Below are 26,848 nucleotides of genomic sequence, written 5' to 3'. Positions count from 1 at the left end.
TTATCTTACAAATGTTTCTGATTGGTTGATTTTTTACAGGCTGTATTTACGACTGTATTCATGCACGAAAGCCAGAAGTCCAAGAAGGAGGAGCCCAAAAAGAGAAACTGAAATGCCAGACGTTAAGAAAGAAATGGACCAATATTTTCAAAGTGGTACAGTCATGTAGACAGTGTTGTAACATAAGCAGTCATTTACAGTGGTGATACAAGATTTTGAAAGTAGGGGAGGGGTTGGGGAGAGTCGGGTATGTAAGACTTGTGCTTGGTAATGTCAGTATTAGATTAGTTAGACGTCAAAAGGGAATGTGGGTGTAAGTAAGTATGTGAGACTGGTGCTGGGTAATGTCAGTATTAGATTAGTTAGATGTCAAAAGGGAATGTGGGTGTAAGTAAGTATGTGAGACTGGTGCTGGGTAATGTCAGTATTAGATTAGTTAGACGAGTCAAAAGGGAATGTGGGGGGTGGGGGTAAGTATGTGAGACTGGTGCTGGGTAACGTCAGTATTAGATTAGTTAGACGAGTCAAAAGGGAATGTGGGGGATGGGGTAAGTATGTGAGACTTGTGCTGGGTAATGTCAGTATTAGATTAGTTAGACGAGTCAAAAGGGAATGTGGGGGGGTGGGGGTAAGTATGTGAGACTGGTGCTGGGTAACGTCAGTATTAGATTAGTTAGATAAGTCAAAAGGGAATGTGGGGGCAAGTATGTGAGACTGGTGCTGGGTAACGTCAGTATTAGATTAGTTAGATAAGTCAAAAGGGAATGTGGGGGTAAGTATGTGAGACTGGTGCTGGGTAATGTCAGTATTAGATTAGTTAGATAAGTCAAAAGGGAATGTGGGGGTAAGTATGTGAGACTGGTGCTGGGTAACGTCAGTATTAGATGAGTTGGATAAGTCAAAAGGGAATGTGGGGGTAAGTATGTGAGACTGGTGCTGGGTAATGTCAGTGTTAGATGAGTTGGACGAGTCAAAAGGGAATGTGGGGGTAAGTATGTGAGACTGGTGCTGGGTAACGTCAGTATTAGATTAGTTAGACGAGTCAAAAGGGAATGTGGGGGTAAGTATGTGAGACTTGTGCTGTGTAACGTCAGTATTAGATGAGTTAGACGAGTGAAAAGGGAATGTGGGGGTAAGTATGTGAGACTTGTGCTGTGTAACGTCAGTATTAGATGAGTTAGACGAGTGAAAAGGGAATGTGGGGGTAAGTATGTGAGACTGGTGCTGGGTAATGTCAGTATTACATGAGTTAGACGAGTGAAAAGGGAAGGGAATGTGGGGGTAAGTATGTGAGACTTGTGCTGTGTAATGTCAGTATTAGATGAGTTAGACGAGTGAAAAGGGAATGTGGGGGTAAGTATGTGAGACTTGTGCTGTGTAATGTCAGTATTAGATGAGTTAGACGAGTGAAAAGGGAATGTGGGGGTAAGTATGTGAGACTGGTGCTGGGTAACGTCAGTATTAGATGAGTTGGATAAGTCAAAAGGGAATGTGGGGGTAAGTATGTGAGACTTGTGCTGTGTAACGTCAGTATTAGATGAGTTAGACGAGTGAAAAGGGAATGTGGGGGTAAGTATGTGAGACTTTTGCTGTGTAACGTCAGTATTAGATGAGTTAGACGAGTGAAAAGGGAATGTGGGGGTAAGTATGTGAGACTTGTGCTGTGTAACGTCAGTATTAGATGAGTTAGACGAGTGAAAAGGGAATGTGGGGGTAAGTATGTGAGACTGGTGCTGGGTAATGTCAGTATTACATGAGTTAGACGAGTGAAAAGGGAAGGGAATGTGGGGGTAAGTATGTGAGACTTGTGCTGTGTAATGTCAGTATTAGATGAGTTAGACGAGTGAAAAGGGAATGTGGGGGTAAGTATGTGAGACTTGTGCTGTGTAATGTCAGTATTAGATGAGTTAGACGAGTGAAAAGGGAATGTGGGGGTAAGTATGTGAGACTGGTGCTGGGTAACGTCAGTATTAGATGAGTTGGATAAGTCAAAAGGGAATGTGGGGGTAAGTATGTGAGACTAGTGCTGGGTAATGTCAGTGTTAGATGAGTTAGACGAGTCAAAAGGGAATGTGGGGGTAAGTATGTGAGACTTGTGCTGTGTAACGTCAGTATTAGATGAGTTGGATATTTTTCACTATTAGCACCATTACTGATAATTAAAATCAGACATTACCTATATTTTATTGTTTAGTTGTCCATTTCCGTACATTCTGTGTGTTTCTGGTCACTTTGGCATTTGTAATACCACAAAATGCTGTTTGTTTTTGCACATCCCTCTAAGAAATAATTAACTGTTATGGAAATGAGTTAAAGTTTATTTATTATGGTAGTTCCCCATTTCATCACCATTTCTCTCTGTTGTAACATTATCCAAATTGTGTTTCAGGTTTGTAGATTAAGCAAACTTAAATTAGTGTCAATTTATTTTTAGCAGGTTAAAATTAGCATCTGTGACTTTAAATGTACTTTGTGTAACCAAACCATCGCTTATCTATAAATGTAGGTAAAATCAAGTGAACTAATTTCCGGTTACTTAAGATTTTGAAATTTTAATGGTACCCAAATTTTAATTAAGAGTCATTTCAGGTTAAGCAGAATTTCAAATTGTGCTGGGCTAAAAGTCCATTTAGTGAAATCAAGAGGTTACTGTAATTTTCGATTTTGATAAATTTAGTTTTTTCTTTTATCATTTTACAAAAGTTTCTGATTACTGTTTTGTTATGTACCTGTAGCTGAAAAAACAACAAAGTTAATTGTAAACAGTGAAATGGCTGATTAGCAAGCAAACTATTTTAAATTATTCTGTACAATGAACATATTTAACACAGTTTAATAGCCAACAATGTATCTAATGTATCAAGGCTTCTAGAATTTTGTTTTAATCCACTAGTCATGGGATCAGTAATTAAAAAAAATTACTAGCCACGATTAAAAATTCACTAGCCTTACTTTTACTTTAAGTTAATACAATTTTCCTAAATAATAGTAATAATCAGATATGTCACTTAAAGAGGGGGATAGAGCTTAAAAACACTAACATTAGGAGTTGGAGTGGGGTCAGAATATTCATATTTACAAAATAGACAACTGCAACATTTGACAATTTTAATTTTTTACTAGCTGTTGGGCATGGCAATTGTAGTTATTTACTAGCCCAATTTTTAATATCACTAGCCAACCCTTGCAATTCAAAAAATGTCCATGGCAAAAAACAAACAGTGGAAAAAAAATCTAATATAGTCCATAGCAAAAACGTGCCGTGGGAAATGAAAAACTCCACAGCAGTCTTTACGGCGTTGCCGATTGCCATGGGCAATTGCAGGGGTTGCTAGCCATGTGAGTGGGGCTACCATAATCTAGAAGCCCTGTGTATGCACATGGCTGTGTATGCACATGGCTATGTATATTATTAATACATTTATATTATTGTACATATAGGGCCTTGAGTCTGCAAATGCATAGCTGAAACCTGTATACACACTATTATACAGCGATCCATTTCGCACAAGAAAAATAATTTCAAGTTCAAGACAATTTGTTTCAGTAATTTTTGTATTATTTTAAAATTATGCTTTCTTCCCATTGTACCCCAAGTGCGTCCTCAAAATTGCTGTGGTGCCTATCTGATCCCATGCGCCTCTAAGGAAATAATTACAGTGCCTCTCTCTGTCCTTCTGTCCATCCGTCTGTCTTTCTGTCCCTCCCTTCTGTTGTTTCCCAGACTTTTTTCCGTAATTCCTCAAGATAGTGATCTGAAATTTTGTGTATAGCCCTATCATGTACAGTTACAGATCAAATTTGACTTTCATGGTGATTTATCCAGTTTTAACAGCAGTCTTTGCTAGAAAAAATCATCCACACTCGCCTGGAAATTTTGGGAGAGTAACAAATTGATCACCTTATATTAAATTTTTTTAATGCATTTTATTTGAAAGTTGATGTGATTACTCATCTAGCACCATTTCAGGAAGGTGATCTGCAGCTCACCTTGATTTTACTCACGGTGAAGACTGAACAGAGTTATGGCCCATGAACTTAGGAGATAAGAAAATTTGTTGGGCCCGGTAGGCTACATATACTGCTTTAGAGTACCCTCAAAATGCTTTAGTACATTGTAGTCATTTCAGCTTTTATTTACTGTGTTAATAATCTGTTTTGTAGAATCGTGTCAATCCTTATAAAGAAACAACCATACCAGATATTGAAAACAAATTATTACAAAGTGCCAAGTAAGATTGTTTTCCTCATTTTGTATTGTTGGTTTAAAAAGAACCAGACATATACACTTAAACAGACTGTGTTCACTTTCCTACTATTGTAGCATATTTCTGGCTAACAGAGGCCAGGGCTCACCCTGGATCAAAATTACCTGTAGCCAAAAAATTTGCCAAATGGGATTTTTATTAGCCATAATGAAAATGTTTTAGCCAAACTTGTTTTGTGTAGTACTGTATAGAGTATTTATATATGAATATGAAAATGCTTCTTTTTCTGAGTTTTTTTAACTGCTAAATAGAAAATACTACATGAGTGGTCATTATATCCAATTAGATGTCATTAAATTACAAATTGAAATTGTATTACATCATGTTTTTATTTCTGTTTCTGAAAAAATAGTGACATAAAACAAATTGAGGAGTCGGCTGAAGAAACACCATCACCAGCTGCAAGTGCAGGGAACACAAAGTAAAAATTGGTAGGTCATATTCACAACTGTTTATGGCATTCTTCTGAGTGTGATACCGTGGTAACATGTTTCTTAGAGTCCTCTTTGATGACTAAAATTATGGATTAAATATATTTTATTGTTTAGAATATCAGTGTTTTTATACAGTAAAGTACTCTTATAATGAACCGGAAATGACCCTAATAGTTAGTTCGTTATAGCAGTAGTTCGCTGTACACATATGCATAAATTGGCTATTAATGTATAAGGAGATAAAACGGGACTTTGCAATCAGTTCGTTCTGTGCAGTAGTTCGTTCTAAGCATGTTCTTTATTAGTGTACTTTACTGTATATCCAATGTGTATCTGCAGAATTCTAAAAATTGCACCATTCTGACCACACATCTCTCATGCCAATCTATTTCTTTTCAACTTAACCTGCCAACAAACTAAAGGCATTTTTCCCCTAATATATTAGACTGGTCCGAACATCTCAACAGTCAATAGGATGGCTAAAAAAAATCTTCCAATGAGTCCACTACTTCCTGTTCCAGTCATGTGACTGAAGTTTTCTTCTTTCTCGTTTGCTCTTACAGGTCCCCTACCGGTACAACCTTGAGATATTGAGCTAATATTTTGTGTATAGCTTTTATCATATATTATTACAGAACAATTTTGACTTTCATAATGAATTGGACATTTGTGACAGAGTTGTGTCCCTTATATTTATATGTTTAGAAACATGCTGAACCTAACGTCTGATATGTAAAAAAGGCCTCTGATGGTTGGAGTAGCAAATATTGGGGGATCAATGTATGGCAACCTCCCCAAAACATGAACACAATACTACTAAGGCTATTGGCAGAGAAAATAACAGAAATGACCTTTTAAATGGTGATACAAGCATGAAACTTGTGACAGATTATCTCTTTGGAGAGTTCTTCAAATTCAATCAATGAGCAACTTGAAAGTCAATATGGCGGTAATCTTTCAAGATGGCAGCCATTTTTTCCAACCATTGTATGTCTGTTATTGACATGTATATTGATAACTTTGTTCAATTTTGGCCATCTCGGTGACTTTGTGTGTACTGATATTATTAAGCATGTTGAAAGTAATTCTGATATTTAAAATACTATCAGAATTAACGTTTTTATTAAAAATGGCTGCCATATTTATAAAAAACATAGTCACCAGCTACAACAGATGAACATAAGCTGTTACCAGTATACCGTGTTCCATAATCAAACCTCTGTATGATAATCTCCCTGAGGCATCCTTCAAATTCAGTCAATGAATCACTTACCTTTTCAATATGGTGGACATTTTTTAAGATGGCCACCATATATTATACATTATATTGCTGTGTATTAGCCGACTTTTGAAGTCTAGAAATACTTTCCAAAAGAAGAGAGTCAGCTTATACACGGAGGCAACAAATTGGTTCATAAAATTCCGATCAAAAACACCCCCTACCTACAAATTTTGATCAGACCCGTACAGCCATTCACAGCTTATGTAACAATAATTTGTGCACAGTATAAATAAAACACCCCATCATGAAGTTTTATGTAGTTTTTTGTTCTTTAATGCATTAATAGTTTGATGAATAATAATAAAAATTACTTGTTTTATTATCATTTCAATGGTAAAAACGTGTTCCAGAATCTTTGTTTGACACCTCTGTCTATATCATTTTGTAAGCTCTTATTTGATTAGATCACACGATTTTGTGTAAACAACAGCCATAGAATAAATTTTTTCTGTGTTGGGGAAAACAGGGATTAATGACTTAATGAGTTTACTATTTTCTTACTTATGTGTAGTGATATGCTATTACAGCTTGAATTGTTTATTTTCTTGTTATGATTTATCAGTACTAAATTAGTGTTGCACTGCATGGAAGACGTTAGCATTGCAATAACGATTACCGTGTCTAATAATTAAAGGAGAAGAAAATATAATGAAAAAGAAAAGCACAAGTCTATTTGTTGACAGTATTATTGAAATTAATACAATGTACAACTGGACAAAAGATGACTTCGGCTCATACATGAGGCCGATGATTTTGTACTTGATATTTAGGGTCAAACTAAGAGGTCGGCTTATACCAGGAGTCTGCTAATACACGGCAATATACGGTAGTTCTACCACTGTTCACTGTTAAGATGTATATTTTAATATAGTTTTTTATGTTAGTCATTTTATATTATTTTTATATGTTTAGAAACGTCAGATACATAAAAATTATTTGAGGCCTATGATGGTAGAAATGTCGAATATCGGGGGTCAGTATATGGCAACCTCCATAAAATATGGTCACCTGCTATTAGCGCTGTTGACAGAGCAGATAACAGAAATCACCTTTCAAATGGTGATATAAGCATTGAACTTTGCATACATGATATCATCAGGGAGTTATTAAATTCCCATCTCGCTGAATTTACACTATTTGCCCCCTAGGTATTGGATTTTCTCTAAGCATTCCTTATGAGGTGACTATGAATGAACATGATACTGCAAAGGTGAAAGGGATACAACATGAAAGATATAAATGTTAACCTGTTCCAAATCTTCCTTTGTAGTATCCTAGCTATCATGAGTTCAATAGCAAATTGACCACCTAGAAGGTTGTGATGATCCTTTGTACTTTTGCTGTCACCAGTAAAGACGTTATTCTAGTCGGAGATGGGCTCAGATCATTTATGAGTACTACCCAGAGGTACAATGCAGAACAAAGAGTATGAATTCAGTGCACATTATTCTGTTCCAGAAGCAGGTGACTTATCCCTCATTCAATGAAAACAAAACTACTGATTGGTTAGCAAAACCTCAGAGACACTTCAAAGTATAATAGTTCTATTTTGGGAAAAATTCCAAGAAGAGATCAAAATAAAACTTGTTATCAATCATTCATTCATCAGGTATTATCTGTTCATGTACTGAAATGAATGAAGATGTTATAATCAGCTTATTTTATAACATCCATATAATGTAAAACTGAGTACAACGTGTGGTCATCCATGCCAATGACAATGTAATCACTGTACTAAGCACATATTATATACAAGCACTGACTACCATGTCTGCATGAGTTGATACAAATGTTGGACTGTCACTGGTCACAGACTTCCATTTTTCTACCATCTTAGTAGAGGTATCTGACCAATTATCGTAGGAGAAAAAGATGTGGTTTCATGCAACGTAGTTTATGAGACATCAGTCATAAAATCTTTGGCGAGCATAGCAAAGATTTCACTCAGGATGTAGTCTCTTAGGCAATGCTGCTATGCATCAGATGTCTATAGTAAGACATTGTCCTCAGCAAATAATCCTCTTCATTACTAAAAACTGCTTCTTTTTGCACATCTAACCATGATATAAGACGTTTGATTGCACATAGTGAACTAGCGAGATCTAATTTAATCATTAGTCAACTGGATAATTTGAATAGATGTCAAAGTCTCTTTCCATGAACTAAAAAACAAGTTTGTCAGCAAGTTCTTGACAAGGAATGTCTTCCTATATTGGTTTCTGGTATACCAGAACACCCAGAAAAATATGCCCTATACCCCGAAATACGCAGACTCCTATCCAAATTAATAGTACATGCACTTTACAGTACAGTGTGGTGTTGAGCTCATAGAATAGGGTGTATATTAAAAGTTTATTTGAAGTATGTTCCAATAAAAATAACCACATAGTCAAACAAATGATAGCACGTGGCGTTGGGTGCATCTATCATACTCTGCCCCCCACCAAGACAGACATGAAGAAGACAAGAAGTCATGAAGGAAGTATTATTACAGAGACAGTCATGATAATAAGGATTAATGAATAGTGCCTATAGTCTTCTTTATTTATTTTCTTTAGTTTAGTTTAGTTTGTAAAAATAGCACAGAATATCATCTTTACATTAGAAACTATAAATATTAAAATATCAAATGTATTGGCATATATACGTACATGTTCAACTAGGTAGGAATACATAACTCTAAAAGGTAAATTAATGATAGTATGAGCTAATTAAGAGACAAACTAAACAGGCTTATGACAAAAGAAGGTATTGAACAAGGTATACCAACTGGTACAAATTTATGTTCTACTGCAGCTGGTGACTGTTTGCAGGAAATATAGCAGCCATTTTTAATTTTAAAAACCCATTAATTCTGATGGTATTTTAAATAGCAGAATTACTTTCAGCATGCTTTTAAATTCTAGTACACACAAAGTCACTAAGATGACTAAAATCGGACGAAGTTATTAATATACATGTCAATAACGAACAGTGCTTGGGGAAGAAAATGATAGCCATCTTAAAACATTACCGGCTTATTGACTTTCAAGTTGCTCATTGATTGAATTTGAAGAACTCTCCAAAGAGATCATCTGTGTAGAGTTTCATGCTTGTATCACCATTTGAAAATTCATTTCTGTTATCTGCTCTGCCAATAGTCCTAGTAGAAGGTGCCCATGTTTTGGGAAAGTTGCCATACACTGACCCACAATATTTGCCACTCCAACCATCAGAGGCCTTTTTTATATATCAGATGTTAGGTTCAACATGTTTCTAAACATATAAAAATAATATAAAATGACTAATATTGAAAAACTATATTAAAATACATCTCGGTGATAAACAGTTGTAGGACAGTATGGTGGCCATCTTGAAAAATGGCCACCATATTGAAAATTCAAGTGGCTGATTGATTGGATGTGACATGTGCCTGACAGAGATCATCTGTTCCAAATTTCTTGTTTCTATCATCATTAGAAAGGTTACCCCAGTTATTTGCTCACCCAATAGTGCTATTATAGTAGTTGACATTTTATTCATCCATATCTTTGACACTCAACAACGCTATTTTGTTCATGCTGTGGTGTCAATAACCATTTCATTCATTTACCTTTTACAAGGGATCTAGGGACATAACAGTTGAATTGCTGGAAAATATGGAAATATTTTGGAAAATAGTTTAATAAGTTTCTTAATAAAATTCCCTCCCCTCCATGGGCTAAATTGACCTGGTTGCCTATGGCAAGAAGTGTATATTTATAAGTATTCTAATCTGATTAATCCCAAAGTATGAAGATGTATAATGTTGCAGGTAGTTCATATACCAAGTATTCTAATTTTAATACCAACTGTTTACCAAATTGACAGGACCATTTGTATTCTATTTTTGTTGACCGGCCTCGGTGGTGTCGTGGCAGGCCATTGGTCTACAGGCTGGTAGGTACTGGGTTTGGATCCCAGTCGAGGCATGGAATTTTTAATCCAGATACCGACTCCAAACCCTGAGTGAGTGCTCCGCAAGGCTCAATGGGTAGGTGTAAACCACTTGCACCGATCAGTGATCCATAACTGGTTCAACAAAGGCCATGGTTTGTGCTATCCTGCCTGTGGGAAGCGCAAATAAAAGATCCCTTGCTGCCTGTCGTAAAAAGAGTAGCCTATGTGGCGACAGCGGGTTTCCTCTAAAAAAATCTGTGTGGTCCTTAACCATATGTCTGACGCCATATAACCGTAAATAAAATGTGTTGAGTGCATCGTTAAATAAAACACTTCTTTCTTTCTTTCTATTTTTGTTTTACAGAGTGAAGCAAGCATTACAGCAGTTTACATAACCAGAGGAGAAAGATTCAGACAATCATTGATCAAAAATATTTTTTAATAAAGAGATAATCACTATATTTGCTCATTAAATTATTTTTTCCAATCTGGAAATTGAAAAGTATGTTTGTGGATGAATAATCATCCTACCCAGGGGCACTGGTTGGGACTGACAAAATGCTAGAGAACTTTTAGGATTGGTCCACCAAGGTGATTCGATCCGATGTCCCATACACCTCAGATGAGCACTCTACTGACTGAGCTACACTGTAGATCATGCCCACTTGAAGGAAAAGATCCAGCATACCCACGAAGCATGAAATATTTGTGATACCTTCCACCCATCCACATGTGCTTAATTCTGGAGCAGTCCACATGACCACAAAGGCTACACTTTCAATTTCATTAATCTCAACTTATTTTTCGTGTTTATGTCCAATTGAGGTTCAAGAACGCTGTCATGGGCACATACCTCAGCTATCTGGGTTGTCATTCCAAGACTGTTGAGAGAGAAGAGGGTATAGTGGTCTTACACCTATCCACTGAGTTGTCTGTCTAGGACAGTGAGTGAGTTGTTTGTGGTTAGTGAGAGAGAAGAGGGTGTAGTGGTCTTACACCTACCTATTGAGCTGTCTGTCCAGGACAGAGTAAGTTGTTCGTGGTTAGTGAGAGAGAACGGTGTAGTGGTCTCACACCTACCCACTGAGTTGTCTTCTCTAGGACAGTGAGTGAGTTGTTTGTGGTTAGTGAGAGAGAAGAGGGTGTAGTGGTCTTACACCTACCCATTGAGCTGTCTGCCCAGGACAGTGAGTGAGTTGTTCGTGGTTAGTGAGAGAGAAGAGGGTGTAGTGGTCTTACACCTACCCATTGAGCTGTGTCCAGGACAGTGAGTGAGTTGTTTGTGATTAGTGAGAGAGAAGAGGGTGTAGTGGTCTCACACCTACCCACTGAGCTGTCTGTCCAGGACAGTGAGTGAGTTGTTCCTGGTTAGTTAGAGAGAAGAGGGTGTAGTGGTCTTACACCTATCCATTGAGCTGTCTGTCCAGGACAATGAGTGAGTTGTTCGTGGTTAGTGAGAGAACGGTGTAGTGGTCTCACATCTACCCACTGAGTTGTCTTCTCTAGGACAGTGAGTGAGTTGTTTGTGATTAGTGAGAGAGAAGAGGGTGTAGTGGTCTTATACCTACCCATCTAATCTGGGTGGGAGATGGTATCATGCTGTGAACCCTGTATCTATGTCAGATGGTTTAACCACGATAGGATAACAGATACATGTACCACAGACTTTGATGCACTAGTCATGGGTCACCTGTTTGGGTCATGGACCGGGACGGGATGTAGCCCAGTGGTAAAGTGATTGATCCCTGTCAGTGGGACCATTAGGCTATTTCTCATTTCAGCCAGTGCTCCACAACTAACAAAGGCTGTGGTATGTACTATCCTGTCTGTAGGATGCTGCATATACAAAATCCCTTGATGCTAATCAAAAAGTGTTGCCCATTGCAGGTTTCCTCTCTCATTTGAGGGCAAGCATTTCACTGGAAGGATGTGTTATTAACAAAAAACGCCAAATTTTCTGATAGAAAGTTTGTTTCAGGTAATAACATTAGATTAAAGTGCAGTATCATAAGTGCACAGTTGGATTCTTATCACAGAATTGAAATTGGCAAATCCACAAAAATGTGACATGTTGACTGTCGGCATCTAGAGAAGGATCAGACTCGTAAGTTGCACAAAGACGGCAAACCTGCGACAACATTCACCTGACATAACGCTCAAATAAAAACAAAAGTGAAACCCTGTAAACTGGACAGTCAAGGAGCCAAGTAAAAAGTTTGGTTTTAAGGAGTATCTGATTTAGAGTGGTTCAGACCTGTACAGATATATAAAAAGGCTCTGAAAAACGTCCAATTTATTTTAGGGAATTACTATCTACAAAGTGGTTTTCACTGTAGTAAATTATTTGGTTGTAAATATTTATAGTACAGGCATTAAGTACAATGACCTCACACAAATTGCAGCAAAAGCTCTCTCAATTGTTTTGTACCCCTGGAGGTGTCCCCTTTGACATATAAAAAGTCCTAAGAATTCCTCCGGTGGGGGGGGGGGGGGGAGTCCCAAATTGTGGGAAATCTAATATGGCCGCCACCCGGCATAGTGTCAATCGTTCTTAAAAATCCAAGTGATACAATCGTGAATAATACCACTTTTTAGTGATTGTTTGGTCAAGGAATGCTATTCTGATCTTATTTTGACGATTTGAGGTCAAGGTCACCCCTCAAGGTTACCCTAAATGTATGAGAACAGTGAATGGCTCATTCATTGAAAATACCAGATTTTTCTATGGGGTCCACATTACTGGTTGGTGAGACTGATTGTAGATCTTGAGACATAAAATATGCTTGAGGTGCTTGCTCTGATATAACTGTTAGTACTTGGTGCTATTTGTGGACATTATCCTCAGCTTATCATTGTCCTCTCGTGCTCCCAAGAGGTGCGCCAGTTTGAGCGAAGTGCTGCTCAACCACACGGAATAGACATCCCTAACCTGTCGACAGAGTTTGTCCAATATACAGCCGACAATGTCGACCATAACATTCGCACGCTGGATGGCCATGACACCTTCCATGGCATGGGGATGATTGCTGCCATCACCCCTGGAACCAGATCAGGCTGACCAATCCCCAGGGCTAAGGTGACCTCCCTCGATGTGGCAATGGTTGAAAGGGTGCAGATACGGTACCACAGGGAAGAAAGTCGCGAGATGACGCCAGTGACCTTCCAGAAGTTCATCAACCTAAAGGCCCAGAACTGCTGTGAAAATCTTGATATCCTGTGGAAGGCATCCATCATGTTTGGATCCTCGATACCATCCCAGCAAGGCGGCTGTCATGTTTATGCCCATGATCGACATGAATTCCAGTGACAGCACATGCATATACTCGACACTGATGTTAATCAGTGAGCGTGCACGAAGCCATGATATCACCCCAATCATCACATTTGATGGAAGGCTCTCATGATCATCAACTCTGAGCCTATGAGAAGTAATCTGAGAAGAATCATCCTACGTTTGGGTGGCTTCCATACAGAGATGACCTTCCTCGGATGCATCGGACACCTGATGGCTTCATCCGGTCTACAAGGACTACTGGAGTTGATCTATACCTCCAATGCTGTGGTCCATATGCTTAGTGGCAAGGCCATTGCCCGGTCAGTACGTGCACACTTCATTGTTGACGCAGCCCTCAATGCCCTGATGCTGACAAATGTGCTCAATGCTCTCTACCATGCCAACCTAACAAATCAGACAGCAATGAGAATGAAGATCCGGACTTGGCTGAAGCAGCTGCAAGGCCACCAGATGAACAGTCTGCAGATGTAAGCAAACATCCAGACCTGGATGAAGCTTGTACCCTCTGAGAAGCTGATGGACGGGGCTATGTCTGCTGAGGAGGTTTGCCAGTCTGATGTCCTGAAATGAATCAAAGACCGCTTTCAGAAGCATTCCGAGTCCGCAAAGATGTCATCCAGAACTTCAGCGCTCTGGGTTCAGTACATAGCCATGCTAGACATCCTACGCAAATACACAAGGGCAGAGCGCACTGGAAACTGGGCATAACATCTACAGGCCATCCAGGACATACTGCCCTACCTAGCAGCCTTGGGCCACAACCTATACATCAAATTTGAAAGGGTGTATCTGCAGCAGATGTCCAACCTGAAGGCTAAACACCCTGATGTTCAGAAACGTTTCGATGAGGGGTTCCATGTGATTCGACGAAGCGATCGCCTGTGGGCAAGTCTTTCATCCAACCAGGCACCTGATTATCGAGCAAGTTCTTATAAGAAGTTTGAAGACCAGCGGGGGGGGGGGGGGGGGGGGGGGGGGGGGGGGGGGGGGGGGGGGCTCACACGAAGCCGAGGGATGACAGAGCAACAGCGCCTGCTGTGGCTGCTACCGATGCCTGCATGTGCAGAAGTAAGCCAGGCAATGCAGGAGCTTACAGGGGTGAACTACAACACTGGGGAGCAAAACATGGACATGACCAAAGCAAGACAAGCACGTGACTGGAAGGACAATCTATCAGCTCTCCAGTATCTACAGGAGCAAAATCCGTTCAGCAAAGACCCCAAGTCTGAGGAGCATTGCCACTGGAGTCCATGCCCACCCCACCGTCAATGTCGATACAGCACAGGCAGTTGGGGCCATGATACTGAAGTCTATGAAATGTGACATTTGCAGCTGACATACCTGTCACAATGAAGAAGGAACAGTTCCTGGCCAACATGCAGAATAAGCAGCAATTCATTTTCATGGTGAGTGAAGAGCTGCAGAAGAAAAACAGAGACACACCATGCCTCAGGAGACGCTGACTTACTGATTGTGCTGAAGACCATGCAGTCTGCTACCACCACCAACACTGTGCTAGTTGGTGATGACACAGACCACCTCATCCTCCTCTGCTATCATGCAAGTCTGGAATCTCATGACCTCTTCTTTTGCCCTGAGCCCAAGAAGAACACGAAGACGCCTCGCATCTGGAACATCAAGGCTACAAAGCAACTGCTTGGTCCAGACATATGCAAGCATATCCTCTTTCTGCATGCAATTCTTGTGTGTGACACAACATCTCGCCTCCACGGGATCGGAAAGGGAGCTTCCCTCAAGAAGTTCAAAGCAAGCAACACATTTCGTGAGCAGGCCAAGGTGTTTGATGCACATTCAGCTTCCACACATAATGTGGCAGATGCAGGAGAGAGAGCATTGGTGATAATCTACAACGGAAAGTCAACCGACTCCTTGGATTCTATCCAGCATCAGCGGTTCTGTGAGAAGATGGCTTCAAAATCATCTCACATTAAACCACAGGCCTTACCACCCACATCAGGAGCAGCAAAGTATCACAGCCTGCGTGCGTACCTGCAAGTCCAAGAATGGAAGTGATCTGCAGATGGACGTAGTCCGACAGAGTGGGGATCGCAGGAGTGTGACGATGAGTTTGTGCCACTTTAGATGGCCCTAGCTCCTGCTCCTGAACATCTGCGGGCCATCAGGTGAAACTGCCAGGCTGACTGCAGCACCCTGAGAGACACAACATTGAGTGCACTCCGGCTTGTGGAAAAAGCAGGGGCTATGACTGTACGAACACACTACAGACTCCATGTGATGATGACGAAGATGATGATATTGTCGAGATCTAAATTTCAACATGTTTAGTCATTTGTGTTTCTACAATGTAGACGATGTATCACAGTGTGAATTTCAGTATTATTTTTACTATTCTTGATTATGAAATGTAAAAGTGTGTCGTATTTCAACAGACTGCTATATTTTATTTCCTCTTTTTTTTCCCCTGAATATTGTTAGGTTTGTACGACTGACATGATACTTTACTGACAGCAACATGGATTTCTTCTTGTGTCTTCAACGTTTCTCATTATTTCAATGCTGTAAAGCTACTCCACCAAAAAATAAAGCATGGTATACACGAACAGATCCTTCCTATATATATTAAAAAAAAGGCATTAAGGGTAGGGTCAAACTTGGGTGATTTTCAAAACTCCCCCCCCCCCCCCCCCCCCCCCCCCCGAGGATTCCTTAGGACTTTTCCCCCCTCATTGAGTACATATTCAGGAAACAAAATCCGTTGAGTTTGCTTTTGTTGCAATGTGTGTGAGGTTGACAAAAAAATTTGGATAAAATGCCTGTACTAAAGTGTCGAACTCCGCGGAAAATCCGTAATAAGCCGACTTATTCCGATTGGCGGTGACATATTTCCATGACACACATATGCGTACGGACTCCCGTTTGTGAAGGGAACAGGCTGGTTTTTTACCCGAATTGAACGAAAATGCCCGAATCTGGATAACATAATTTTATTCATATTAGTATTACTACCAAACAGCTATATAGGGTTGCAAACGAATCACTACGCATTTTTATATGGATTACAACTAATTTTGATGGTAGAATGGTGGAAATATATGGTAAAAAGGTATCGGGTTACCACATTTTACCCGACTATCTCTACCATTTTTGCCCGAATTTGAGGTTTTGCTCCAGCACTGCTTAAGATGACACACGTCTATTATTATTTTTTAAACATTTTTTTTTTTTCATCAGTGTCATTAAATTGCATCGGTATATAATATAATATTCTAAAAAAACTACTCATTAAAGTTCTGTGACGTGCTTCAAACACCGAATATCATGACGCGTGCAAATGTCAGCAAATTGTAAATATGTCGGTGGCGTGCCAACGTAAGTAGTGTTTTATAACGAAAGTGACGGTAGTCATGAAGAAAATAGCTGGACACGTTGAACGACGGAAGGGAAGCTGGTTACGATCAAGCACATTATGACGTACATCTAGGTCAAGGATTTCCCACTGCACGCAGTATTCCAAAACATTGATTATATTAGCTAACACACATTTGTTTGTGGGTTTTTTCAGACGAGCGATTACAGCTTTTGCACGAACGATCCGTCGTTTATGTTGATATTGGTTTTGCATAACCGACAGACGAACGACAGAATCGTTCGTGCCAAATTTTATGCCCTGTATAATACAACACAGGGAACGCGTATGACTAAATATAGTTCCATCGCGTAGTAGGTACTAACTAAACGCCCATTAACTCTAACCAGGACCCAAACGCACGTGTTAAATACTGGCAGATAATGTTCATACATGTCTATACTTTTTGCCGTCGGCAGTAATTTTTAACCGGCGGCACAAAAGTGCCTTCGGTGACGCCACCAACCGCAGTTTGTGTCACCGACGGCATTTGCCGTCGTTAAGTTCGAGCCATGCTTTAGTCTGACCACTTTGGAGAGAGTTCAGTAGTTATTTCTGGCATTGTTAAAGGAAGGGTAAACTCAAATATGAGCCCGATGTGTTGGAAAGATGCATATTCGGTCCACTAATACATACAGGCAGTTTAAAAAATGAAAAATATCTTGCTTTCTTTGTTCGTTTTAACTTTATTTTACGAACATTTCTGTGAATATGACAGACATAAAATTTTGTTTACTTTCCCGAGATGCAAAAGTCAAATTTGTTAAAACTATTCAAATGTACGTACTATTGCGCACAAACGACACAACCACCGAATCAGGAACCTCAATGAAACAAACCGGCCTCGGTGGCGTCGTGGCAGGCCATCGGTCTACAGTCTGGTAGGTACTGGGTTCGGATCCCAGTCGAGGCATGGGATTTTTAATCCAGATACCGACTCCAAACCCTGAGTGAGTGCTCCGCAAGGCTCAATGGGTAGGTGTAAACCACTTGCACCGACCAGTGATCCATAACTGGTTCAACAAAGGCCATGGTTTGTGCTATCCTGCCTGTGGGAAGCGCAAATAAAAGATCCCTTGCTGCTAATCGGAAGAGTAGCCCATGTAGTGGCGACAGCGGGTTTCCTCTTAAAATCTGTGTGGTCCTTAACCATATGTCTGACGCCATATAACCGTAAAATAAAATGTGTTGAGTGCGTCGTTAAATAAAACACTTCTTTCTTTCTTTCAATGAAACAACTGGGCAACGGACGATAATATAGAATTTATCAATTTTATGGACCATCACACATCGTTTCCAGTTGTTTGAAGTTATTTTTCTTGAATATTGGTCATTCAGAAGTTATCTGGATGTTCCACTTCAAAATCTATATACTGCATCAAAAAGGTTATCTAGAATACACAAGTAAACTAAAAAGCTCATTACCGTATATGCTGAATTTGATGTTGGTTATGTCTCTGTCTGACCTGATGATGTCACAATCTAATTAAAATGAGCTCTACTGGTCTTGCCAGTAGATCTAACAGCATTGCGTGGACTCCCATGTCCAGGTGACATTTCATCTATAAATAACAATTTAAATATCGACCAATTACACTTCGCCTTTTATAACGTTATTCGGGAGCATACAAATTCTAAAAATATCGGTCGAGACTATTTATGCAATAGGCGAACTTGTTGGTCTGACATGGTTTTGCAAGTAAGGTTTTGATTGGTCGAATGAAAGGTCAAGTGGACATGAACTCCAATGGGCTACTGTTAGATCCACATGTAATAGTGGAGCTAATTTTAATTAGATTGATGATGTCAATAATAACAAGAAAAACCTGTTCGCCCCCAACTACAGGACTTCTAGATTATGGTAGCCCCACTCCCATGGTTATGATATTCAATATTGGGCTAGTAAATAACTACTATTGCCATGCCCGACGGCTAGTGAATTTTGTTTTTGTCAAATGTTGCAATTAAGTCTATTTTATAAATATGAATGTCCAGCCCACACCCCAAGCCCCCAATGTTAGTGTTTTTAAGCTCTGTCTCCCTCTTTAGGTGACATATCTGATTATTACTATTATTTAATAAAATTGTAAGTTACGGTAAAGTAGGGCTAGTGAATTTTTAATTGTAGCTAGTACATTTTTTAAATGACTGATCCCATGGCTAGTGGATTTTATAAAAATTCGAGAAGCCCTGAACTATTTGTCAGTTCGCCCCCAACTCCCAATTATTTGTTACTTTTAAACAATTATTGTATATTGTTTCTTTAGAGGTATGTTAAAGTGTGTGTGTGTGTGTGTGTGTGTGTGTGTGTGTGTGTGTGTGTGTGTGTGTGTGTGTGTGTGTGTGTGTGTGTGTGATTTAAAACTAACAACACTGCATAGTCCCCAATGTCCAGGTAACATTTCGTCTGTAAATAATAATTTAAATATTGACCAATTACACTTCGCCTTTTATAACGTTATTTGGGAGCATACACATTCTAAAAATATCGGGCGAGTCTATTTTAGTGGCCGCAGTACAGCGAACCATACTAATATGTACGGGATGGGTTATCAGTCTTCAATTTTACATTACAAATTATTTATTTATTAAAAAAACTAAAAACTAAATCAGTCTTCAGTTTTACATTACAAATTATTTATTTTATAAAATAAAACATGTTTTAAGGCATTCGTAATTCACACGAAACATGTCGTATACCCTCAGGATAATTCGGAATGTTTTCAAATTATTTTTAAATCACGGCAGGATTTTACAAGTAAGGTTTTGATTGGTGGACATGAGCTCTAACTGGCTGTCTTTAGATCCACATGTAATAGTGGAGCTAATTTTAATTAGATTGCTACGATTTCACATTTAACGTCATGCAAGTTATCTTTAAAAACCTTTAAGATAATTTTTATTTTAAAAACAAAATTGTTTAGATAAATGTGAGTCAAATACACTGTATTGAAACAAACCTTAAACTTCAGTTAAAACTTTATTAAAACCTTTAAACTTTCATGCGCTACCTTTCTTCCGGATTTGTTTAATATTAATATGACTACCAATTTAGTTTATACACAAGTATTCATCACTAACAACCACAAACCAAGCCAAACACCCAACAGTGAACCGTTTATCAAGATTCTGTTTCTTTATCTACTTCTTATTGAACATAAGATCTATATTGTGCCTTTGAAAACAAGAAAGGTTAATTTTGTAATTATTTAGTATGTTTAAAAACGTTCGATTTGTCTTCAGTTTGTTGGTTCGCATTGTTGCTTAAAATGTCAAACGTGCTGCTGTTTACAATAATTGGTAGCACCAGGGATTTGTAGACTGGTTTTTCATATCTGTAAAGCAAGGCGTAGATAATCATAGTGCGCAACATAGAAAGGGCACCAATTAAGCAAATAATAAAAACAAAGACAGAGGAAGACAGACGTGAACTTTCGTTTTGGTGATAGAAATGATACCATCAGACATGGTAAAGGAGCTCATTGTTTATACGTTATGCCTTAAGATCGAGGAAACCTGCTACATTTTTCCATTAGCTGTAAAGGGACTTTATGAACGCTTGTCTTTTCGCACCCAGGTCACTTCGCCCCATACTCCATAGCTGATACAGTGATAGCAGTTCTTCCCCCAAATATGTCAGTCCCCCCAAAACCCCCCACAACAACAACAACAAACAGAACACACACGAAAAAACATGTTCAACCCTACTTGAGGGTTTGGTGAGAAAGACTTCCAAACGTTCCAGCATGCTTGTTAATGCTATCGATGATCACTAAGTGACTAAACCCTAAACCTAACTTGAGCCTGAGTGAACTGAATGCAGGAACGATCGGAAGTCTTGCCGTTTGTTTGGTGTGTTCCAATAAGAAAGAAAAAATCTCAATTATGAAACCATTCGAATAAACTAAACTCATAATTTCAGACATTTGTTTGTAGATAACACTGTGAAGTCATTTCAACATCGTAGTCTCATTTGCCATACTCAGTTATTTATAGACAGGCTCCACCATTGGTGTTCTTAAACATGTCATTTGATATACCGGTAGTCTGAACTGACTTAAAAAGTGTGGTCCTTTATATGTCCGAAAATTGTTACATTACCCAAGTCCAGGGCACACATTAAGTCAATACTTTTCTTAATGTGCAGGGCAAGTTGCTTCCCTCTATTTAGCAAATTTAAAATGGCTGGCAAATTTTTTATGTATTATATGGATTTATTTTGTTAATAATGATGCAAGTACTTCAGTCTGATTTGGCGAGTACGGTAGGTATGTAACAATATTCGGAGGTAGAAAGAACCACACTTTCTATGTCTCATCGGACTAACATTACCCTATATATAGCTGGAATTCAAACCTTGTGGCACCATGTTTCAACCATTTCTTAACCGAATTAGAGCAACAAATGGACACACAAAGCATATATATGTATAACCTGCCATACTCACTAAATTTTATTGAAGTACTTGTGTCATTATTAACAAAATAAATCTTCAATGATAACCTTCAAAATTGTTCTTGCCATTTTAAATTTGCTAAATAGAGAGAAACAACTCACCCTGCACATTTAGAAAAATATTGACTTAATGTGCACCCTGCACTGCACTTTACTATAAATCGAGAATGAGGATTTTGGGAATTCCCTTACAAATACTGATACACAATTTTCATATATACTTACTTGTGTGACACCCAATAGCCGATGTGTATTTTTGTGCTGGGGTGTTCAGAGTTTTTGCCAGAGGGTAAAATGGCTATGGCACCATACCCAAATATTTTGTCAGATTTTTTTGTTTATAAAGTTTATGTAGCACCTTTTGCCAAAATTAATTACTCTTATTTTTACTGTATGGTTTTCTTAATCCTAACCCTAAACTTAACCCATTTTCTTTCTAGGGGAGGCCCCCCCATAAACCCTGTTGACTGGTTGCATTCAATTCCATAGTGCCATGCATACCCAAAAATTCCTTTATGGCAACAACACTGGTGTTGTTTAAACCATTTATTCATTCATTGTACTGATTCATGCTTACCTGGCCTAACATTGGACAGGACGTCCTAATTACGGACAGTAGGTTAGAAATGTAATTTAATTTATTTACATTTGGCGAGTACCTAACACATATCTATATTAGTCATTTTACTAGTACACATGTATAGCAAATATTTTATGTAGCATATTTAGACGTGTACCGATTTGAATGCAGAAAGGAACCAGTTACATGTACATGGTACAAAATTACGACTACTTCGTCTGTTAAAATGTCATTGATGACACACAAAGCATGGTATAGACCATGCTATAGGTTCACAAGACCAGACTGAATCATGTACACATATATACTTTTAAGAGATAAATAATAAATGCATGGCAAACATTAGGTTTTGACTTGTTTAAAAATGTATGTAGCACTGAGATTTTAATGATGCACAGGAACTTTTTTCCATAAGTATACATGTATATATATATATTATATATATACACACACACACACACACACACATATATATATATATATATATATATATATATATATACACACACACACATATATATACACATACATATACACATATATGCTTGTGGTATCCTAACAAAAAATGTCTTTGTCTCTGTGTTACTTGTTCTTGAAATCTTAAAATAAATATACATTATAATTTAGGATTTCCCATCATGTATGTATTTCCATGCTCTACATGGCTTATTTCCCCCAACATGCTACATGCACATCTAAGTGACTTAAATTATTATTAATATCAAACCAGTATTTTATTCATTTTTCTTTTAGGAAATTGATGGCACGAAAGGCTGCTTGGAAGACGTTTTTTGTAATGAACCAGACAAGTGGATGGAGGCTGTTAGGTAGGCAGTAAAAGTTTTAACAATAATTTATATTTGTACAGTTCACAAACCAACAATAATACAGTCAACTCAGTATAGGTTGCCTGTTAGAAAGTTTCCAACCTGATATTTATTGTTTGCAAGTGTGTTTGTGACTAGAGTAATTAACAATAATAGAAAAATTACTGCTGCGCCTGTGTTCACCGTGGCTAATTATTATATTAACCTAAAAAAACAACCATGGGTTATTGGGTGACTTTGTAGTTGTGTTGTGTATTGTACACATACATTTTGAAACTACTAACTGTACGTACCACAGATTTATTCACAATATTTTCCTATGGTCCCGTTTCCAATGGACTGGCGAAAATTCTTAAGATATATTTTCAGGCCACAGAATAATTGTTAAATTAATTTATTGGAACAGATACACTTATATATATGTATGTATGTATGTAACATGGATTGTCAACACAAGATGGCATCATGGCAACATGTTTATTGATCCCAGTTGAGGATGAAGGAACATTGTCAACACAAGATGGCATCATGGCAACATGTTTATTGATCCCAGTTGAGGATGAAGGAAGAAAGGAAATGAAGGAAATGATTTATTTAACAATGCACTCAACACATTTAACTATGGTTATATGGCGTCAGACATATGGTTAAGGACCACACAGATATTGAGAGAGGAAACCCGTTATCGCCACTTCATGGGCTACTCTTTCCGATTAGCAGCAAGGGATCTTTTATATGCATCTTCCCACAGACAGGATAGCACATACCATGGCTTTTCATATACCAGTCGTGGTGCATTGGCTAGAATGAGAAATAGCCCAATGGGCCCACTGACGGGGATCGATCCCAAACCGATCGCGCATCAAGTGAGTGCTTTACCACTGGGCTACGTCCTGCCAGAGTTGAAGATGACAAAAATGCACCAAAGGATGACCTGAAACGAGACAGAGTACGATGTTTTGGTCTCGTTTTTTAAACAAAATATGTTTTCTCACTGAGCTTTACATCATTATATGAGATGAAAATATTATATGATAGTTCAATAACCTAATTAAAACAATGTTCTGTGTATTTTACATTGAAGCCTCAATAATTTACTGGCAAGTCCATGTAAAGATATTACAGACAGTAAATGATCAGACACACACAGCTCCAAAGGCAAACTTTTTGAACAGCTAAATGTTTTAAGAACCATTTATATTATGTTAATATATATGTTTAATAATTATTATGTTAATCTCTGATAAAACCTTTTAGCATGATAACCATGACTATTTTGATTTGAATACAAATTAAAACAAAGAAATCTAAACTACTGGGTCAACAATTAACTCTGTATCACCCAACTCACCCCCGGGTTATGTTCAAAGGAACAGACAGGTACTCAACTGGTGTAAATCACACACACACACACACACACATATCGATCAGTTCCTGTATGAAAATTAAAGAAGTATCATTACCATCTAATTACTAAAATTTATTTATCAAATATAACCTTGAAATATTACACTGGTCAGAATAAACAATGTAAGTTTATAATATTCATGAAAATAATTCATTTGCTGTTAATTGATGTACAAAGGGAAATAAGTCTTGTAGCCTTGTTACTATTTAAAGTGGCGAAGCTTATAGGCTTATGAATATTCATAACCTTAATGAAACCGCCATTCTGACCACTTTATAATTAATCTAGTTGAACTTTATGTGATGTAACATCATGTTTGAGGTGTTGAATAGATTATGTAACAGTTTGTTCACATCAGAAGATAGAAAATGGCTCAACAAAAATTTTAGCCACTTGCAAATTTTATTAGCCATTTTTTTTGTAAAAATAGTTTTTAATTAGTCGTTGGCTAAATTGGTTACCAACAGCGCGAGCCCTGGATTTTTTTAGTGTGTTTTGGGAAGGGGGTGTTAGGATAGAAATTACTGATTGCCAACTTAACTATACTATTAAAAAGTGCTTCACCTATTGTTTATTGAGTTAAATAATACAGTTGATTCTGTCAATGGGCATCTTCTTATTGGCCTTGAAGCTTGATTGCTTGGCACGGGAATCCTGTTACGTGTAAGCGCTTCTTGATGGATTAGCAGTCCCAGTAGATGTAAAATTACCAAACACCAATTGTGAGCAGACGACTGGTCAATTGTTAGGTATTTAGGACGTGTTTTACCTGTCATAGTGATTAGGTGTGCTTGGTATACTGGTACACAAGTTGATTGCAAGAGGTAGTCGACTGCCACGCTCGTACTTGTGATAATTGTTTTTCTAAAGTACTTCAAATCAAGGCGTAGCGGCAATTGATTTACGGCGCTTCCACACCGTCAAAGCACTTACTTTACGGATCAAGGCGTGTCGGGCCGCTATGCCTAACGGCCCTGGGGAAACCCCTGATGTTTTCTAAGGAGTTCCTACATCTAAACTACTAATATTAATAAACATTAATCAAAATACTACATATATCTACCAGCACCAAATTAAAAATAGTAACAAAAATAAAGCAAAATGACAGTTTATAGTCCAAATGACTGAGAACACTGTCCGGTCTGACCGTACACATCAATAATGAGATACAGATAGGGCTGGCAGGTCTACTCTCTAGGAGACTTATGTTTTGAAATTAGTTTTACTTTACTATATTTGTTTTGACATAACTGTCATTTCCAGTACTGACCTAACAATTCAAAGCATCATGGTAGACAATTAAATTCTTGTCAAAGAGTTTTATAACTGTACTGGCGGCTATACACTGGGAATCAAAGAATAAAATAACATTATCTATTGCAACCATTCAACAAACAAATGTAATATAATTAATTATATGTTCATTTACAATCGCCGGAAATGAACAAAGCTAAAAATAGCCCAAATCGCCCTGAATTAACGTAGCTAAAAACAAATAAAATCTTGTGAACTTATCGATGAAGTAAAGCACCATATATACGATATATAATTGTGTGTGTGTGTATATATATATCTATTTATTTATATTATATTGGGAATTTTTAGTACCGCTTTCTTTTGGGAAGGGGCCCATGTTCGGAACCACAAAACACATGGATGGATAAATCCTTGTGTACAATTCTTACTAAAACAGCGGAGATTCTGTTTCAGTATTTGTAATTCAAAATATCACAAACTGATCTGCTTTTTTTGTCAAGTAATCTATCACTGCTTATGTTGTCTAGGAATGTGAAGAATATGGTCATTGGAAACAATAAACAGAAATCTGAAATGATTTCACAAGGAATAATGCCAAGGTGAGTGTTAGGGTTACTAAACAACCATATTTTATCTATATTTCCAATTACAATTCAAACATATTGTCCTTCGCATGGGTTCTAGTTATTTGGGCCATATATGAAAACATTAATTCATTAATTTATTCATTCATTCATTCATTCATTCATTCATTCATTAATTCATTCTGTTACAGACAAGTTGGCAGTTAGTTAGAGGAAAGATACTGCTATAGTCCTTTATTGGAAGGAAGAAAATGTTTTATTTAACAACACACTCAACACATTTTATTTATGGTTATATGGTGTCAGACATATGGTTACGGACCACAGATATTGAGAGAGGAAACCCACTGTCGACACTTCATGGGCTACTCTTTTCGATTAGTAGCAAGGGTTCTTTTATATGCACCATCCCACAGACAGGATAGTACATACCACGGCCTTTGTTACACCAGTTGTAGAGCACTGGCTGGAATGAGAAATAGCCCAATGGATCCACCGACGGGGATTGATCCTAGATCGACCGTGCATCAAGTGAATGCTTTACCACTGGGCTACATCACGCCCTAGTGTTTCATTATCGTCCTGCACATAACAACTAGAAACCTGATTTATTGGGGTTTTTTTTTTTTTTTTTTTTTTTTTTTTTAATACTTAATTGATTGGCAAGAGATCAGTCAACATTTGCAACATATTTTGAGGCCTGTACTGTAGATTTATAATGCACGATTCTTGGTTGATTTTATTGTACAAAGAACAAAATTACTGGATCCAAGTTTACATACAGTATACGTGGTGACTATATTACATAACTGTATTTTAAACTGTCAAAGATAACCAAAGGAAGCAAATATATTACACAAATAATACTTCACGAGCAGTCAAACTCCGTTATCACACTTACAAATAATCCACCTGGTAATTTAAAATTAGCTCTAAGTTGTCTCCTATGTATTTCAGGTTGCTACAGTGGATGATAGATGAATTGTCTCCTATTAATTTGCGGACCGAATCGGCTGTGGTGCTGGGAAGTTTGTCTAAAGGAACTGATGACAATATTAATGCCATTGTAGACGCTGGATGTGTATCAGTCTTGTTGAAAGGTTGGTATAGTTCAGAAATAAAACTCTTTGTCACAGATTGAGGTTTAAGCAT

At 37.9% G+C, this 26,848-nt stretch overlaps 2 protein-coding genes across 2 annotated transcripts in view; both read left to right on the top strand.

Annotated features, from left to right (window-relative positions):
- LOC121387790 (palmitoyltransferase ZDHHC1-like) overlaps positions 1 to 10,361 on the top strand; it is a 40,016-nt gene extending 29,655 nt beyond the window's left edge. The window contains exons 7-10 of the mRNA XM_041518997.1: positions 40 to 155; positions 4,165 to 4,232; positions 4,621 to 4,699; positions 10,267 to 10,361. Of these exons, the coding sequence (XP_041374931.1) occupies positions 40 to 155; positions 4,165 to 4,232; positions 4,621 to 4,693 (257 nt within the window). The 3' untranslated portion in view covers positions 4,694 to 4,699; positions 10,267 to 10,361. The remainder of the gene's footprint in view (positions 1 to 39; positions 156 to 4,164; positions 4,233 to 4,620; positions 4,700 to 10,266) is intronic.
- Positions 10,362 to 19,927: 9,566 nt separating this feature from the next.
- Positions 19,928 to 26,837, top strand: LOC121387288 (armadillo repeat-containing protein 8-like). Its single transcript, XM_041518310.1, has 4 exons — positions 19,928 to 20,054; positions 22,374 to 22,447; positions 25,640 to 25,711; positions 26,654 to 26,837. The coding sequence occupies exons 1-4, from the start codon at positions 20,037 to 20,039 to the stop codon at positions 26,835 to 26,837; spliced, it is 348 nt and encodes a 115-aa protein (XP_041374244.1). The 5' UTR covers positions 19,928 to 20,036.
- Positions 26,838 to 26,848: the final 11 nt, after the last annotated feature.

Source organism: Gigantopelta aegis, chromosome 13 (assembly GCF_016097555.1).
Source record: "Gigantopelta aegis isolate Gae_Host chromosome 13, Gae_host_genome, whole genome shotgun sequence".
NCBI lineage: Eukaryota > Metazoa > Mollusca > Gastropoda > Neomphalida > Peltospiridae > Gigantopelta > Gigantopelta aegis.
Note: the sequence above shows the minus strand (reverse complement) of the source record. Positions and strands in the feature narration are given on the sequence as shown.

What these genes read in the sequence shown, in the direction of transcription:
- LOC121387288 (XM_041518310.1), top strand. An exon ending in AAGTGGATGGAGGCTGTTAG is followed by an intron (nt 22,448 to 25,639) that starts GTAGGCAGTAAA and finishes TATGTTGTCTAG; the next exon opens with GAATGTGAAGAATATGGTCA. An exon ending in TCACAAGGAATAATGCCAAG is followed by an intron (nt 25,712 to 26,653) that starts GTGAGTGTTAGG and finishes TATGTATTTCAG; the next exon opens with GTTGCTACAGTGGATGATAG.